Here is a 15,284-nt window from a genome sequence, read left to right on the forward strand (position 1 = left end):
GTGTGAGTGAGCACTGGAGCCACACTTGGGAACACGTAGGCAGGGATTCTGGTAATGGAGGAGCTGTGGGATCATGGTGAGCCTGTCCTCTTGGCTCTCAGGATTCTTTGCCCCGCCCAGCCAGAGGAGGTCCCTCTAAAGCTCAGGACCCAGGGCAGGGTCCTTTCTCAGGCAGGGACCTCAGCATGGTACATCTCCTTTCTCCTGCTGATCTGGCGACCTCTGCCTGATTCCCTTTCTCTTGATCTATCTACAAGACTGTCAGAGGAAAGCATGTTAGCAAATTGTTTTACTCTATTAAAAGTTCCTTTTCTCTTATTTTCATCCCTGCCTTTTGCTTGTCATGAAAGAGCCCCATTCCACACCCACTCATTGTTTTTAACCATCCTCACTGGCTTTCCCTTCCTTTGAATCTCTAATTCTAGCCTTCCGCCACCTCTTCAGTGTTCTTGAAATACACAAGATTTCACCTGCTTGCTGTGTTTTTTTAAAAAATATGCTATCCAGCTAGCAAGTTATTCCTGAATCCTACAACATTGTTAATTCATTCCTCTTATATTTCTTTTTTAGTTGTAAATTTTCCTCCAACATTTGAAGCCAGAAGATTTTCTTCTATAATCTAATTTAAAATCACTCTACTTGGTCTACTTGTATACTCTGTCTTTATATTTTGCTGGATGTTGGCCATTTTAAATAATGTTTCCACACTTATACAATGTATACAGAAGAATTTTTATTTCCAAAAAAGTATCTTTAAAAAATGTTTTCTCCCTGTAGTCCCAGCTACTCGGGAGGCTGAGGCAGGAGGATCGCTTGAACCTGGGAGGCAGAGGTTGCACTGAGCCAAGATTGCACCACTGCACTCCAGCCTGGGTGACAGAGCGAGACTCCATCTCAAAAAAAAAAAAATGTTTTCTCCTCTTTTAAGTTTTTAAAAATCTCTGAACGCTGATCTGTGTTTTTACTTATTCTCATTAATGCATGGAAAGCTTAAGGAATCATCTATGTTTAAGGTCTGACATGGTTTTGAGACCTTATGAATTATTTCACAAGAAGGTTTTGTAGGTTTTTTCCTTAATGAGACATTACATATTCCTAAGGCTCTGATGAAAAGAAAATTTGCCCATTCAAATTTAATTTTAAACTCATGTTATACAATTTCAGTGATTTAAAAAATCTATGCCTATAATAATGTTATAATATTACCATAGTGTGTGCTCCATTAGGGTGCATGTGTCTGTCTTGTTTATCACTGTAGCTCCGCGATAGCCTAGCCACCAGTGGCTGTATTTTAGTAAATAACTGTGTAAGTGAATGTGAGAATGAATGATAGAATTTCAAAATGGCTTTAAAAAACAATATAAAGATGTTCCATATAAACCATGCTGCCTCAATCACAATACTGAAATATAGACTTTTACATTTTCGTTTTTTTTTTTTTCTTTTTTTTTGAGATGGAGTCTCACTCTGTCACCCAGGCTGGAGTGCAGTGGCGTGATCTCGGCTCACTGCAATCTCCGCCTCCCGGATTCAAGCAATTCTCCTGCCTCAGCCTCCTGAGTAGCTAGGATTACAGGCATGTGCCACCATGCCTGGCTAATTTTTTTGTATTTTTAGTAGAGACGGGGTTTCACCATATTGGCCAGGCTGGTCTCGAACTCCTGACCTTGTGATCCACCCACCTCGACCTCCCAAAGTGCTGGGATTACAGGCATGAGCCACCACACCCAGCCACGACTTTTACATTTTCAATCAAATTTGTAGTCTCTCCTAGCCTACTCTGCTATGAGTAGTAAATTACTTCACTAAGGGTGCTAACTAAACTCTGTATATTCAAGATAACCATGGTCTGTTTAAATAGTTTATGAATGATAAATGCAGAAGATATTATATAGATGTTATTTTATAAAGATGCTATATATAGTGATAATTCCATATGTTATGAACTTATACAGATACTGAGATACCAAATATGCTAAAGACACTAAGTTTTTTTTTTTTTTTTGAGACAGTCTCACTCTGTCACCCAGGCTGGAGTGCAATGACCTGATCTCAGCTCACTGCAACCTCCGCTTCCCAAGTTCAAGCGATTTTCCTGCCTCAGCCTCCCGAGTAGCTGGGATTACAGGCATGCGCCACCACGCCCGGCTAATTTTTGTATTTTTAGTAGAGATGGGGTTTCACCATTGTCCAGGCAGGTCTCGAACTCCTGACCTCATGATCCACCCGCCTCAGACTCCCAAAGTTCTGGGATTACAGGCATGAGCCACTGAGCCTGGCCACTAAGATATCTTTAACACAGTGTTAGCTGACGAGAAATGTGACCCTCTGGTACTGAAATGAAGACTTTCCTCATTGCTTTAGGAATTGTGTATGGGGCTTGGTTCACTGCGATTTTGTCTAGCTTTATAATGATAAATATGTGTATAATTTATTCAGTATGAAAGTATTTTATCTATCTTCCCTATGTCGAAGGTTTACTTCCTAGTGTTCTCTCTTATACAAATGATTGAAGATGCCTTTTTTTATTGCTTGTCCTCAGAATGGCTTTACTCCTTTATACATGGCTGCCCAAGAGAATCACATTGATGTTGTAAAATATTTGCTGGAAAATGGAGCTAATCAGAGCACTGCTACAGAGGTAAGACTGTCAGCCCTAAAGCCTTGAATTCTTTGATCTTAATGTCCATATTCTTTATATCAGGCTGCAAATAATCTCCATTACTTTGTCTAAAATATGCTAGGAATGTTCATGTTACTATTATAATCGCAACAGTGGCTGTGAACTAATGACTCAGGCTTGTGCACAGAGTTCCATCAGTTTATGCCTTCATTTTGGATTCGTGTCTATTTATTCCTACATAAAATCATGCTTCCATTAATTTTCCATCCTCTGACCTTTTACGAGGTTTGTACCATTCTAAAATTCGATTACAGTAAATTCTACTCATCTCTTTTCACCAATACTTTATCTTTGTTAGGATCCAATATAATTCCTTAAAGGAACAATTTTTTTTACCATCAGAAATAATTCATAAGTATCTGTGTTAGCACAGTTTCATGAGGAATGTCATTAAAAAAAAAAACCCTGTACCTTATTGAAGCACAAATTATGACACATGGTTGTGTGACTGATTATGGCAACAACTGAATAGAATGTTCAAAATCAGTCTAGTTTTAAAGAGTTCCAGGACATCTAGACATAAGAAGTGGGAGTGGGCAGGGACCCTGAGAACATCAGTTTTCTTTCCTAAGCATTTCTTATTCCATTTTCTTTGTATTTTCCCTCTCATTTTTGCTTAGGCAGATTAAGGAGCAAGTTCAATGACTGTCTGGGGCAGTGATTTCAAGTGATGCTCCAGAAGCCCTTGTGCTTGGGGCCACTGGAAGGTTGGGAGTGGGCGACATGGAAGAGGAGAGGAAGAGAGCTCCCCTGAGACATGCCTCTTCTCACCTGTTTCAACCAGAGTATATGGGCTTGGCTTTTCTTATTTCATATTTTGTGGCCCCACTGATAAAATTTCAAAACTCCTGGCCTGAAGTGAAAGATGACTGGTGGATTCTTGTTACCCAGAAACTATCTTAAGATAATTTTTAATGTCTAATATGGCTTCCTTTCTGGACAATTAAGTCTTGAGGACATGAACTCCCTTCTATGCTGCATTAGAAGGAGAGGTTATTAAAATGTAATAAATCATTTTCCAGTCCCTTTGGGAGAAAACTTTTTATGGAGCCAATTGCAACAAGTTTCTGACAGCTTATTCTCATTAGTTAAAAATAAAAAATCCAAGAAATCACTATTAATGAGACCATGTTTTCTACCTATGACTGGAAAACACAACTACCCAGTATGAAATGTTTTTGAGTTCTCCATTCAATACACACAGATTTTATACTCTTGTCACTTGGATATAGTATGATTTTTATGATTTGGGACCTTTTTTTCCCTCAGACACTAGTTCTGTCCATGAGTACCATGGGAATATCTTCAGGCAGAGCTCAGGTAACAATATGAGACTGCATCTTTGCATCAGGGCCTCTGAGAAATATATCAAAATAAGGACATCTATATTTGTTTTATTTGATTTTGATTTCCTTGAAAGCAGAATCATTTACCAGATGAAACCTTTATGCTAGAGTGCTTCTATTTACCAAATAGACTTAAGGTTTCTAGTGTAGGATTTAGGAGAACTCAGCTCGCTGGCATTCCCAGCTGTCTCATGGCTCCTGGCTCCTTTGGTCAAGACCACTGTAGCATTTCCCACTTGGTTCCAAAAATACCCTTTTATGTACATTGCAGCAGTAGAGGCCATGTTACACTCTGATCCCCAGAAAGTTAAAATCCTCTCTGATTCCACAAGGAAATGTGTCTTTTGCAAATAAATCATGCGAGGTTTTAAATCCTAGCTTAGACACATTATATACCTATTATTTGTTTCATTTTAGACAATCATTTAAATAATTAAAATTACTTTTTTCCGATTGAATATGTAAGCTTAATTGATTAAACTCAATGCCTGCACTAATGGTTATCAAAAAACACACATGGACAAATCTTTACATATTCCTTTTTCGTGCATCATCCTGTAAAAAAAAAAAAATAATGTTTTTACAGGGCTGTGTGGTTGATTGCCATTTGATATCCTGTGTTATATTGCTAAATACCTTCTACAGTCTTATGTGCCCATGTGTCAATATGCCTAAAGAAGGGACTTGCCCTGAGCTGTTTGGTAGCTAATTTGCAAAAATTAATGACTAATCAAGACATTATGATCACTTTAAAGTCAAATAATTGTGAGATTATTCAATGTGGCAATGAAATTCATGATTGAGAAGAAATATTTAAAGTTTTTAAATTTCCCATAATTATGGCAGTTAGCATTGGTAAATAAATGATGAAAAATGAAGCTACCAAACTTTAATATGGATTTCCTTTTAATTGAGGCACTTGAACAAATCATTCCAAATGTTTAGCCTTGCCCCATGCAGTACAGATTAGAATGAAATCTACATGGTGAAGATCCAAGGTTAAATACTCAGAAGGGAGTTCTCAGTCTCTCCAGTACCATTTTTATACAGTATTTCTCTACTCTCTTCCTTCTTCCTAAATGTTACCAAAATTAAAGGCCGAAAACTTTTTAATGACATTCTGTTCTGTGAGCAAATGCCTCATCTCTAAGAAAAAGATTAATTTCACACTCTTTTAATATAAACTATCACAGTGCTGCAGGAGGTAATACATTTAAATATGTATGTGCTAATGAGTCTGTGCTTTTCTCATTCACAGAGCATTTAATTTGTGCCAAACAAAGTTCTAAATTCAGGCTACTATTTTTCATCTTAAGATACTACATGCTTTACTCTTCCGTTCTGTTAAGTAATGTGTTGTGTTTAAAATTCAGTTATTATTAAAAAAAATTATTATTGCTGGTACTGCATACTTGATACAATACACTTGAGGAAAATTATTTTTTCCTCAAAAGTCTGCAGTGACTTTAAAAAAATTATTTTCGGAAAAAAATGGAGTAGTTAAATTGTGATAAATTACCATCGTCTCTAGAATGCAGTCCTGGGTTCAAGCGATTCTCCTGCCTCAGCCTCCCAAGTAGCTGGGATTACAGGTGCACGCCACCACATTCATCTAATTTTTTCTTTGTTATTTTTAGAGGAGATGGGTTTTCACCATGTTGGCCAGGCTCATCTCGAACTCCTGAACCTCAGGTGATCTACCTGCCTCAGCCTCCCAAAGTGCTGGGATTACAGATGTGAGCCACCGTGCCTAGCCTAGAATGCAGTCTTTCTTTTTTTTGAGATGGAGTCTTGTGCTGTCACCCAGGCTGGAGTGCAGTGGCACGATCTTGGCTCACTGCAAGCTCTGCCTCCCGGGTTCACACCATTCTCCTGCCTCAGCCCCCCGAGTAGCTGGGACTACAGGCGCCCGCCACCACGCCCGGCTAATTTTTGTGTTTTTAGTAGAGACTGGGTTTCACTGTTAGCCAGGATGGTCTTGATCTCCTGACCTCATGATCTGCCCGCCTCGGTCTCCCAAAGTGTTGGGATTACAGGTGTGAGCCACCGCGCCCAGCCCCAGTCTTTCAATTTACCGTTCTATTGCCCATATTTTTTTCTCTATGTAAATGGAAACTTCTAACTTTGAGACTTGTTTTCCAACTTTTGTGGATTAAGGATTTTTTTTTTCTTTCACGTAAGTAGAGCCTAAAATATATTATTTTTTAATGTACTTGTCAGCTTTCCAGGAACTGAATTCTTGTTTCTAGAAAGAAAAAGATAGCTTTCCAAGTTTTCTAGCATGATTATCTAAGTTTTCTCTACCTTTTCACTTCCCATGCTACTGTTTTTTAAGCTGTCTTTTTAAGTTTAGAATTGAAAAACAGGTTTTTCTACATTACCTAGCACATGTAATTTTATATCTCAATGGTCAAAATAATATAAAATTCAACTATTAAGAGCATAATTAATAAGTTATCCTAATTTGCCAGAGTTTTAGATCATATTGTTCCCTAAACTTCCAAAATTGAACTGGTAATAGACAACTCCATCCCCAGGGGCTGTTTTCCCTAACCATTCAGAGATATTTAATAACCTGCATAGTCAATCATATATTTTATTTCCCTGTCTCAGTCACCATATCTTTGATTCCCAGTCAGACTTGGTCTCCATTCTTTCTACCCTTCCCACTTTTCTGCTTTATCTACAGAGGCATTATTTAGGATTGGTTCTCACTTTTATTTTTCGATTGCAACCATACATTTGAGCACATCCTGTATGTAGTATGTTTGTTAAGGAATGCGGATGTTTTTCAAAATGTATAGAATAGAAATTAGGAAAGCCATCTGATTAAACTATTCCATAATATGATGGATAACTGGTTATAATCTGCTTCTAATCTTCCCAGTAATATTTTATTCTTTTGGTTGTCAATCTTGATCATTAAAGATTAGAGGCATCATTGCTTAGAACTAAATCTCTAGCATCTGAAGATGTTAACAGACAATTTTTACCTTCCATTTTACCAGGATGGCTTTACTCCTCTAGCTGTGGCACTCCAGCAAGGACACAACCAGGCGGTGGCCATCCTCTTGGAGAATGACACCAAAGGGAAAGTGAGGCTGCCAGCTCTGCATATTGCCGCTAGGAAAGACGACACCAAATCTGCTGCACTTCTGCTTCAGAATGACCACAATGCTGACGTACAATCCAAGGTACTTAAAGCTGAACACATTTGTGGAAAGGAACTCTTTGGCTGCCAGACTCCTCCTGGGGGATGATAAAGAAGTAGGCCATGGTGATAATGCAAAATTATTTCTGGTCATAAAAAGAGATAAATGACTTTCAGAGGTATTTCAGAAAGAAGGGGACCATCTAAAAAAATTAAATGCAAGATAATTTTCTTTAAAAGATGAGGTTGAGCTTTTTAGAAATCTGCTTTCTTATTCTGTTTATAGTCAAAAATAATAGAATTTAAAAGATAAAATTTTATTGTGTGGTGCTTGGGGATGTCTTCTTTCAGTAAAATGCATTTTGCCATGTTGGAACAGTATACCCAATTGCAGCGAGCAGATTGACTGTTTCCGTAATTTTGCATTGTGTAATATCTTCCCTCTTTCTTCCAAACAACACTGCTTCAGATGATGGTGAATAGGACAACTGAGGTACAGTATTGTGGTTATACCAAAATTTACCTTGTCTTTATTTTTAGTTTTTTCCTAATTGGAATAAATGCTCACTAATTCATACTAATGATTAGAAGTTTGATTAATGGGAAATTAATTTGAAAACCTTTCCCATAATGAAGGCAAACTGATAATTCAAAGATATTTAGTGTAACATATATTTGAAGCGTTATTTTTATCAGTAAAACTATTTAAATAGGTTATTAGAGAATGAAATGAAACTCTTTCTTAACATATATTTTAATGAGTGAGCTTTACTATTAACTTATTGTCAAGAAGAGATATGATTTTATGTCCTTAATGAGAATTCTTAGGTTAGAGTTTTAAGGAAGTGAAAATTTGGGAGGTTTCTCTGCCACTGAGTTTTGTCTTTTTATCTAATTGCTGTTGCCCTTTTTTTTTCTGTATGCTCTTTTTCTTTACCACATTTATATAATAAATGATGTTATTGAGCATATCAAGAGCAGACCAATTGCTTTTTCTTGTAAGTCTTAAAATACTTGTCATGGAATCGTATATTTTCCGCATTCCAAAATAAGTCACATCAATCAATAAGAACATTAAGTTCAGAAGCCTCTCAGTATGGTGTGTTTGTATATGTATGTATTTAGTAGTCTCTCCTTGGCCATTGCTACAGAGAGAGACACTAACACAAACACTGTTGATGTATATTATACAAACTAACCTATACTCAAAAACAAGTGACTTTTTATGTAGGTCCATTATTGTTTTGCTGAGGGGATTCTTTAGACTATCATCTCGCTTGATGACTAGGTTGTGGACTTTTGAGCATTCTCACAGGGTATACTTGAATTATTTGTGTTATTTCTTTTGTTCCCTATCGTTGCATGGAACCTAGGTCAGAGACAACGGAAAGCCCAACTGCTTGGTGAACTTGTTCACAACTGGAACCATACAAATTGATATCTTAATAACTAATTTCAATACCTTTAATTTATTAGATGCTTTTTGGTGATTATTTAAGATACATTTTTGAAAGCAGTATTGGCTCTAAACATTGTGAAAGCAGAAGTTTGGGTGGATTTTTACTGAGTTATAAATATTTGCTTGAAGACAATAGAGTAAAAAGAAGAGAAACCCCTTCGTCTAATCCTGTAGAAATGTGAACTCTGCCTCCTACTTCCATGTTAATCAGGGAAGAGTTCCTCTGAAGAGCTGATACCAGTTTTGTGCTGATCCAAGATTGACAGCTTGGTTATCATTATGAATGATCAGTGAGGCTGTATCAGACAATAAGTTTATTTTTGCAAATGATATTACTATATTTAAATACTTTGAAAATGATCCACCCACCCTCAATATGTTTTTCTGAAACTAAATTGTAACATCAGTAATAGACACACACTCAGGGTATGTCTGTGTGACAGGAAATATCAAGATAAACATGAAATAAATTTAGTCAATTATTTCCTAAAATATGAAAATTTGACATTTTATAAAATAACAGCCAGGTTGAGGGCTGATTTTCCCCTCCATTTTGACATGAATATTGGCATTATGTAAACGCAAAATAAAAATATCTTGATCATAGATAGGGGATTTGGATTAATAGTTACTGTTCTTATTTTGTGTCTTGCTTCTCTCTAAGTAAGAAATTATTTGTATCTAATGTTGCTACAGTAAGAGCACAAATTTTCATTACCTAAGGTATCTGAATGCTTATTTAGGGTGTTTTTAAAACAAAGTCACCAAAGCCTATAGATCAACTCAATAGAAAAAAAGGTTGTAATTTTGAAAATATTTCTTAAAAACAATACAGTAAACATCGTAGTTCATTTCAAGTAAAAGAGAGCAATACCAAGTAACCCAAAAACTGCAGGATGTGATAGCCAAATAACAGTTTCTATTTTTCCCATAATCTTTTGTTAAGTAGTGGAAATTCTGGAGAGTAAGAAAAATTATTAGATCTTTGTGTACTTTAATAAGAAAAGAGTTAACATGCTTCTATTGCAAAGATGGCAACAATTTTCAACTAGATTTTCATCAGAAAAAGAAAGAAAAGGAAATATATTTTTTTCATTTGATAATTTCAGACTTATTTTTTAAACATTTTGAGAGTAAACAGTTCTGTAATGCCCATGTAGTTGATTTAACCTGGTTGGTTAAATTACACTTTATTGTATTGATAAAATTTGTTTAACATTCAAAATTGGAGTGAGCTGAACTTTTTTCTTCCTTTTATATTCATTCCTATTGATGCCACGTATATTGTTTAATTTTTGTTTTTTAATTATTTCATCATGACAACAACATAATCGTGCTACACAGTTGTAAAAGGATATAGGAATATCATGACAGTGTAAATGATGTGGGACAAATTCTATATCTTTGTAAGAATTTTTGAACATATTTTCATGCTTCCAAAAGTATAATGTCAACAAATACTGCTTTTTTAAAACAAAAATAAAACAAAAACACTGGTTTCTTTGAATCTTCTCTGAAAAGACATTAAAAAATTCATTGATATGTTAATCCTATGGCTGAAACCTTATGTTGTTTAAACATATTCTGGTTTTCTTCAATATGCAAAACCAACTTAAGAAACATTGTTTTGTATAAACAACAAATCTGATAAATAGATAAATATTTAAGATAATTAAAAATATGCCATGAATATTATGCCAATAAATGTAGAATATTTATTTACTTTTTATATGTTTAGTTATGTACCACCTTATAACATTAAGATTTAAGATCTTACTAAAGCATTTATTATTGCTTATATATTAGGTAGACTGTTACCATGTGACCTTCTTCACTAATACAATGGCTGCAACATAGAAAAGTGAAGCGCTATACTGACTGTCATATCTTTGCTTTCATAGAGTGGTTTTACCCCTTTGCACATAGCTGCACATTACGGAAATGTCAACGTGGCAACTCTTCTTCTAAACCGGGGAGCTGCTGTGGACTTCACAGCCAGGGTATGGATTGAAATAGTTTCTCATTCTAGATAGCAGTAAATGAATATTTTAAGAAAGTAAAAAGGAACACCAATGGCTTTCTTAAAGATTTTACTTCTTTTTCCTTACCTGGGTCTGTGCTGGAGATACTAGATTTTTCATTTTCTTTCTTTAAATCACAAGAAGTCATCTTGGCTTAAGCAGAAAATAAGAATGTTGTAAACTCATGCAAAAATTATTTCCAATAGTGAAGGATGACATTAATTCTGACCAGTATGAACAGTTATATTTAACGATCATGCCATGAATCCTGATAAGTCATGTCAAAAAATTATTAAACTGTTAAAATTTTAACTATAAAATATATAAGTAGCATGTCTTATGATGACTGTAGGGCACACAATTTGATAGGGAATTGTTTTTAATGAATTGAGAATTTGTTCACATGAAGTCTTACTAAAATACATAAAAGGTGTCACATTGTTACATGTTTCATGGTATGCTGTTATTAGAAAGAATTCACTTACATGATAATGGTATATATCAGTATACTTAATATACAGTTAATGCAGAATATGAATATACAAAAATTACAACAGACAAAAAATCAGGTACATATCCTTGCCATAATGATGATATGTGATAGCCAATAAAATAAATAAATATAATTTGTATGTATAATGTTTTTGTACTAAGAAGTCATCTGCACTGAAACTATGTTGCGTTATTTTCAAGCTGTTTTTCTTACTGAATTATTCTGAAGGAGACGTTTGTTTGTTGTTGTTGCCGTTTAGAGACAGGGTCTGGCTCTGTTGCCCAGGGTGGAGTGCAGGGGCATGATCATGGCTCACCGAAGCCCTGAACTCATGGGCTCAAGCAATCCTCCTGGCTCAGCCTCCTGAGTAGCTAGGACTACAGGCACACACTACCATGCCTGGCTAATTTTTTAAAATTTTTTGTAGCGATGAAGTCTTACTATATTGCCCAGGCTGGTCTTAAATTCCTGGCTTGAAGCAATCCTCCCACCTCAACTTCCCAAAGTGCTGGAATTACAGACATGAGCCACCACGCCCAACTTGAAGGAGATGTTTTTTAGAATCATTTTTATATTGGATATTAATACCCAAATATTTGTATTCTGTTTTTAAGAATCATAAAACTTAAGATGCCAGACTCTTTAAGTGCATGGATGTTATGGAAAGAAAGACTTTACACTAGGGCCCTATCTTAGGTAGATTTAAAATTTTTGTTTCTATTACACTAAAGTGGTCCCTTTGTCTCTTGACTGTAACTTGTACATTCAGTACATATTTTGTAGTTATTGACTAACTTAGTTATGCAGTTTCATTCCATTTTTCATTCTCTAACTATATTGTTTTGTGGTTTGTGTGATTTTTGTTCCTTAAAAATCAAAGACGTAGAAAGAGTAGAAACTGTGGATCAAATTACCACGTAGGTCACAACTTCCTTTGTGGCCTTTAACACAAAGGCATCGCCATCATGCCCTATCATACCCAACAGCTCTTGTTTGGTCTTTCTGTGGTGTAGAATGGAATCACTCCTCTGCATGTGGCTTCCAAAAGAGGAAATACAAACATGGTGAAGCTCTTACTGGATCGAGGCGGTCAGATCGATGCCAAAACTAGGGTGAGTGTCTCTGTTCTTTCAATTTTCTACCATTATTATTTCTTTCAAGCCTCATAGAAGGCACCTCAAGACACCAGGTCATTAACATAAGCAATGTGTTTTCGAGGAAATTGCTTTATTGGAATTGATTTAAATCTCATACAACATTTAAAGGGTTCATACCATACAGTGAAATTAATATTTGCTCATAAGTGCCCAGAGAAGCAAAATGTTGGTCCCTCAATGAGATAGTTTTTCAAGTTTTGGCTTAGTGATTTTCTGGGACCAAAGATCAAAGATTAGGCTTTTGGGTAGTTATAAGTATCAAGAACCCAAACTAATTACCATACATTAAGATTGAGAATGTGGCTTTTACACAAAATATTTTAGTACATGTTTACAATCTTTTGCTTCTAAGTATTCAATTCCTAATTCATTTTTCTTAAGCAGCTATGCTATACTGACCTGAGCAGGGGATTTGCTATTATGGAGAAAAGCATACAGTTAGTATACTATACCTTTATGTCATTTTGGTAGAAGTGATAGCTTTCATTTGTTTCAAACTTAAGTAAAATGTCATTTCAAGTTTGCAGTACACCCCAAATAGATAACACAATAGACAGTAGAGTTCAGTTGTTGAAAGTGCAGAATGAAGGCAAACTGCCTGATTTCAAATCCTATTTTTACTATTAATAAGTTGTATTATATTGGCAGTTTACTTACCTTCTCTGAACTTAGGCTAATAATAACACACCTACTTCATAAAGTTGTGTGAGAATTAACTCTTAGGTATATTATTTACCATTTTTGAAAAAGCAGAGTAAATTACCTAGCTCTTCATAATATTTGATAATATTACTGGCATTATACAATATGTAGTTATTTGCTGAAACATGTAAGGATTATTTCAGTATTAATTATCTGGAGTAGATTTGGTTAATCATAGACTTCAGCAAAACTTCAAATGTACCTATAATACAAAAATGTTAATATGTGGTATAAAAAGTCTATGTTAATACGTGGTGTAAAAAGCCTATGAAAGATGATAAATAGAATATGTCTCTTATGGTATTTTACTTCACTTTGTTTAATTCTGAGACTTCATGTTTTCATAGTCCCAGCAGTAAAGATCAAATCTAGTTTCCTTGCAAATCTGGGGGCTAGCAAACACTTTTGTTTAATAAACTTTATCATCTGTAAGCTTCCAGAATCTATACCAGTCCCAGACTATAAATTATGGTTTTTAATGACCTCAGGAAACCCTGCTTTCTTAATCTCACTTCTCTAAAACTTTTGGTCCAGAGTGGCTACATCACAACACGTGGGAGTTCTGGAGAGGTTTGCGTTCTGTCAAATCTTTGCTGTGGTGTCCAGTGTCTTTGCATCAGAGTTTTATATGGTTTCTACTTTTTGCTTAGTAGGCATGCCTTTTTCCTTACCATACTGTGAGTATGCAGAATTTGGAACAGTATGCGTTATGTTGCATGGTTTGCTTACTTGTTCTTTCTATTTAAAGAATGAGCTTTTGCACATTACTACATTACTAACATCATTGCTAACATTACCAATGTATTACATTACAAACATACTTTACTAACATAATTTCTTCCTATATACTGCCTTTATGAGATTACCACTGGAAAGAAAGCATTTTGGAAATGCAAAAAAATTTTTATCTTGGCCAATGTCTTAAGGATGCACATTGCTTTTATTAATGCTTTTTGGAGTATTAACTCATTATTGAGATAGTTGATTTTGTTCTTATTAATCAACAGTATTTACTTAATAAAAGTACTCTAATTTGTGTGGCTTACATATATTTGGGTATACAATTAAAAAGTCTAACTCCAAATAGACAGTGTATCTTCATAAAAAGAGTACTAAGAAATGAAGAGAAATGGATTCTTATACTAGTTCTGTCATAGTGCAGCCTTTAGATACAGCAAATAAATTAAATTTCATTCAAGGATTTAAAAAGAATAAAATAGGTTTTCTAACTGTATATATTGTATAAACATTCCATTCATTTATTCCTTAAACAAATAACTATTGAGTTCCTACTTGGTGCTGTGAACCCTGAAGATACGACAGTTAACAAGACAGAGTAGGTTTCTAGACTCATAGAGATGCAAGTCAGTAGTTCAAGGAATTAAGTTAACAGTCTTCTTGTAAAAGTTTAATAATAGGTTCTTAAAAAACAACAAAAATAAAAAGCAAACAAAACCCTTGATTTGTAGCATTGCCTTTGCTGGTTTCCATGGTATAAATACTTCTACAGTGGTCAGTTTAGAGCTAGCAACTTGGTATCACTAAAAGTAGAATTGGGAAGAGGTGTGCAAAAAGTGGCTCTCCTTATTTCATATGAGCTGGTTCCAGCACACCCCAGGATTAGCTACAATATTGAATGGTTGCACTGAACTTTTTTTATTTTTATTATACTTTAAGTTCTGGGGTGCATATGCAGAACATACAGGTTTGTTACACAGGTATTCACATGCCATGGTGGTTTGCTGCACCCATCAACCTGTCATCTACAAGCGATGTTCCCCTCCCTGTGTCCATGTGTTCTCATTGTTCAACTCCCACCTATGATCGAGACCATGTGGGGTTTGATTTTCTGTTCTTGTGTTAGTTTGCTGAGAATGATGGTTTCCAGCTTCATCCATGTCCCTGCAAAGGACATGAACTCATCCTTTTTATGGCTGCATAGTATTCCATGGTGTATATGTGCCACATTTTCTTTATCCAGTCTATCATTGATGGGCATTTGGCTTGGTTCCAAGTTTTTGCTATGTGAATAGGTTGCATTGATCTTTTTTAGCACTAAACTTTCCCCCCATAAGTTGAAATACTTCTTCATCTGTAAGTAGAAGGATTTTAAAAGCATTGCTGGGTTCTTTTCATTCTGGCTACAGCTAACAGACCTATATCCCTCTTACTAAAGACAAAATCAAGTAGGAGGTAAATACTGAAATCAAGGACTGTGTGCTGGAATTGGGAGGCCAATTCTGGAACTATAATATTTGATTACTAAAATAAA

General features: G+C 35.3%; 1 protein-coding gene across 50 annotated transcripts in view; it reads left to right on the plus strand.

Moving 5' to 3' along the window:
- The window catches only part of ANK2 (ankyrin 2), a 685,755-nt gene that overhangs the window by 532,869 nt on the left and 137,602 nt on the right, over window positions 1-15,284 (plus strand). For 38 of the 50 annotated variants that reach the window (XM_055111732.2, XM_055111740.2, XM_055111741.2 and 35 more), the window contains 5 exons: window positions 2,543-2,641; window positions 7,038-7,223; window positions 7,650-7,673; window positions 10,541-10,639; window positions 12,167-12,265. In XM_055111732.2, the coding sequence (XP_054967707.2) occupies window positions 2,543-2,641; window positions 7,038-7,223; window positions 7,650-7,673; window positions 10,541-10,639; window positions 12,167-12,265 (507 nt within the window). The remainder of the gene's footprint in view (window positions 1-2,542; window positions 2,642-7,037; window positions 7,224-7,649; window positions 7,674-10,540; window positions 10,640-12,166; window positions 12,266-15,284) is intronic. The other 12 variants (XM_063603575.1, XM_055111749.2, XM_063603574.1 and 9 more) reach the window with 1 other exon arrangement.

The sequence above is a fragment of the Pan paniscus genome, chromosome 3 (genome assembly GCF_029289425.2).
Source record: "Pan paniscus chromosome 3, NHGRI_mPanPan1-v2.0_pri, whole genome shotgun sequence".
Taxonomy (NCBI): Eukaryota; Metazoa; Chordata; class Mammalia; order Primates; family Hominidae; genus Pan; species Pan paniscus.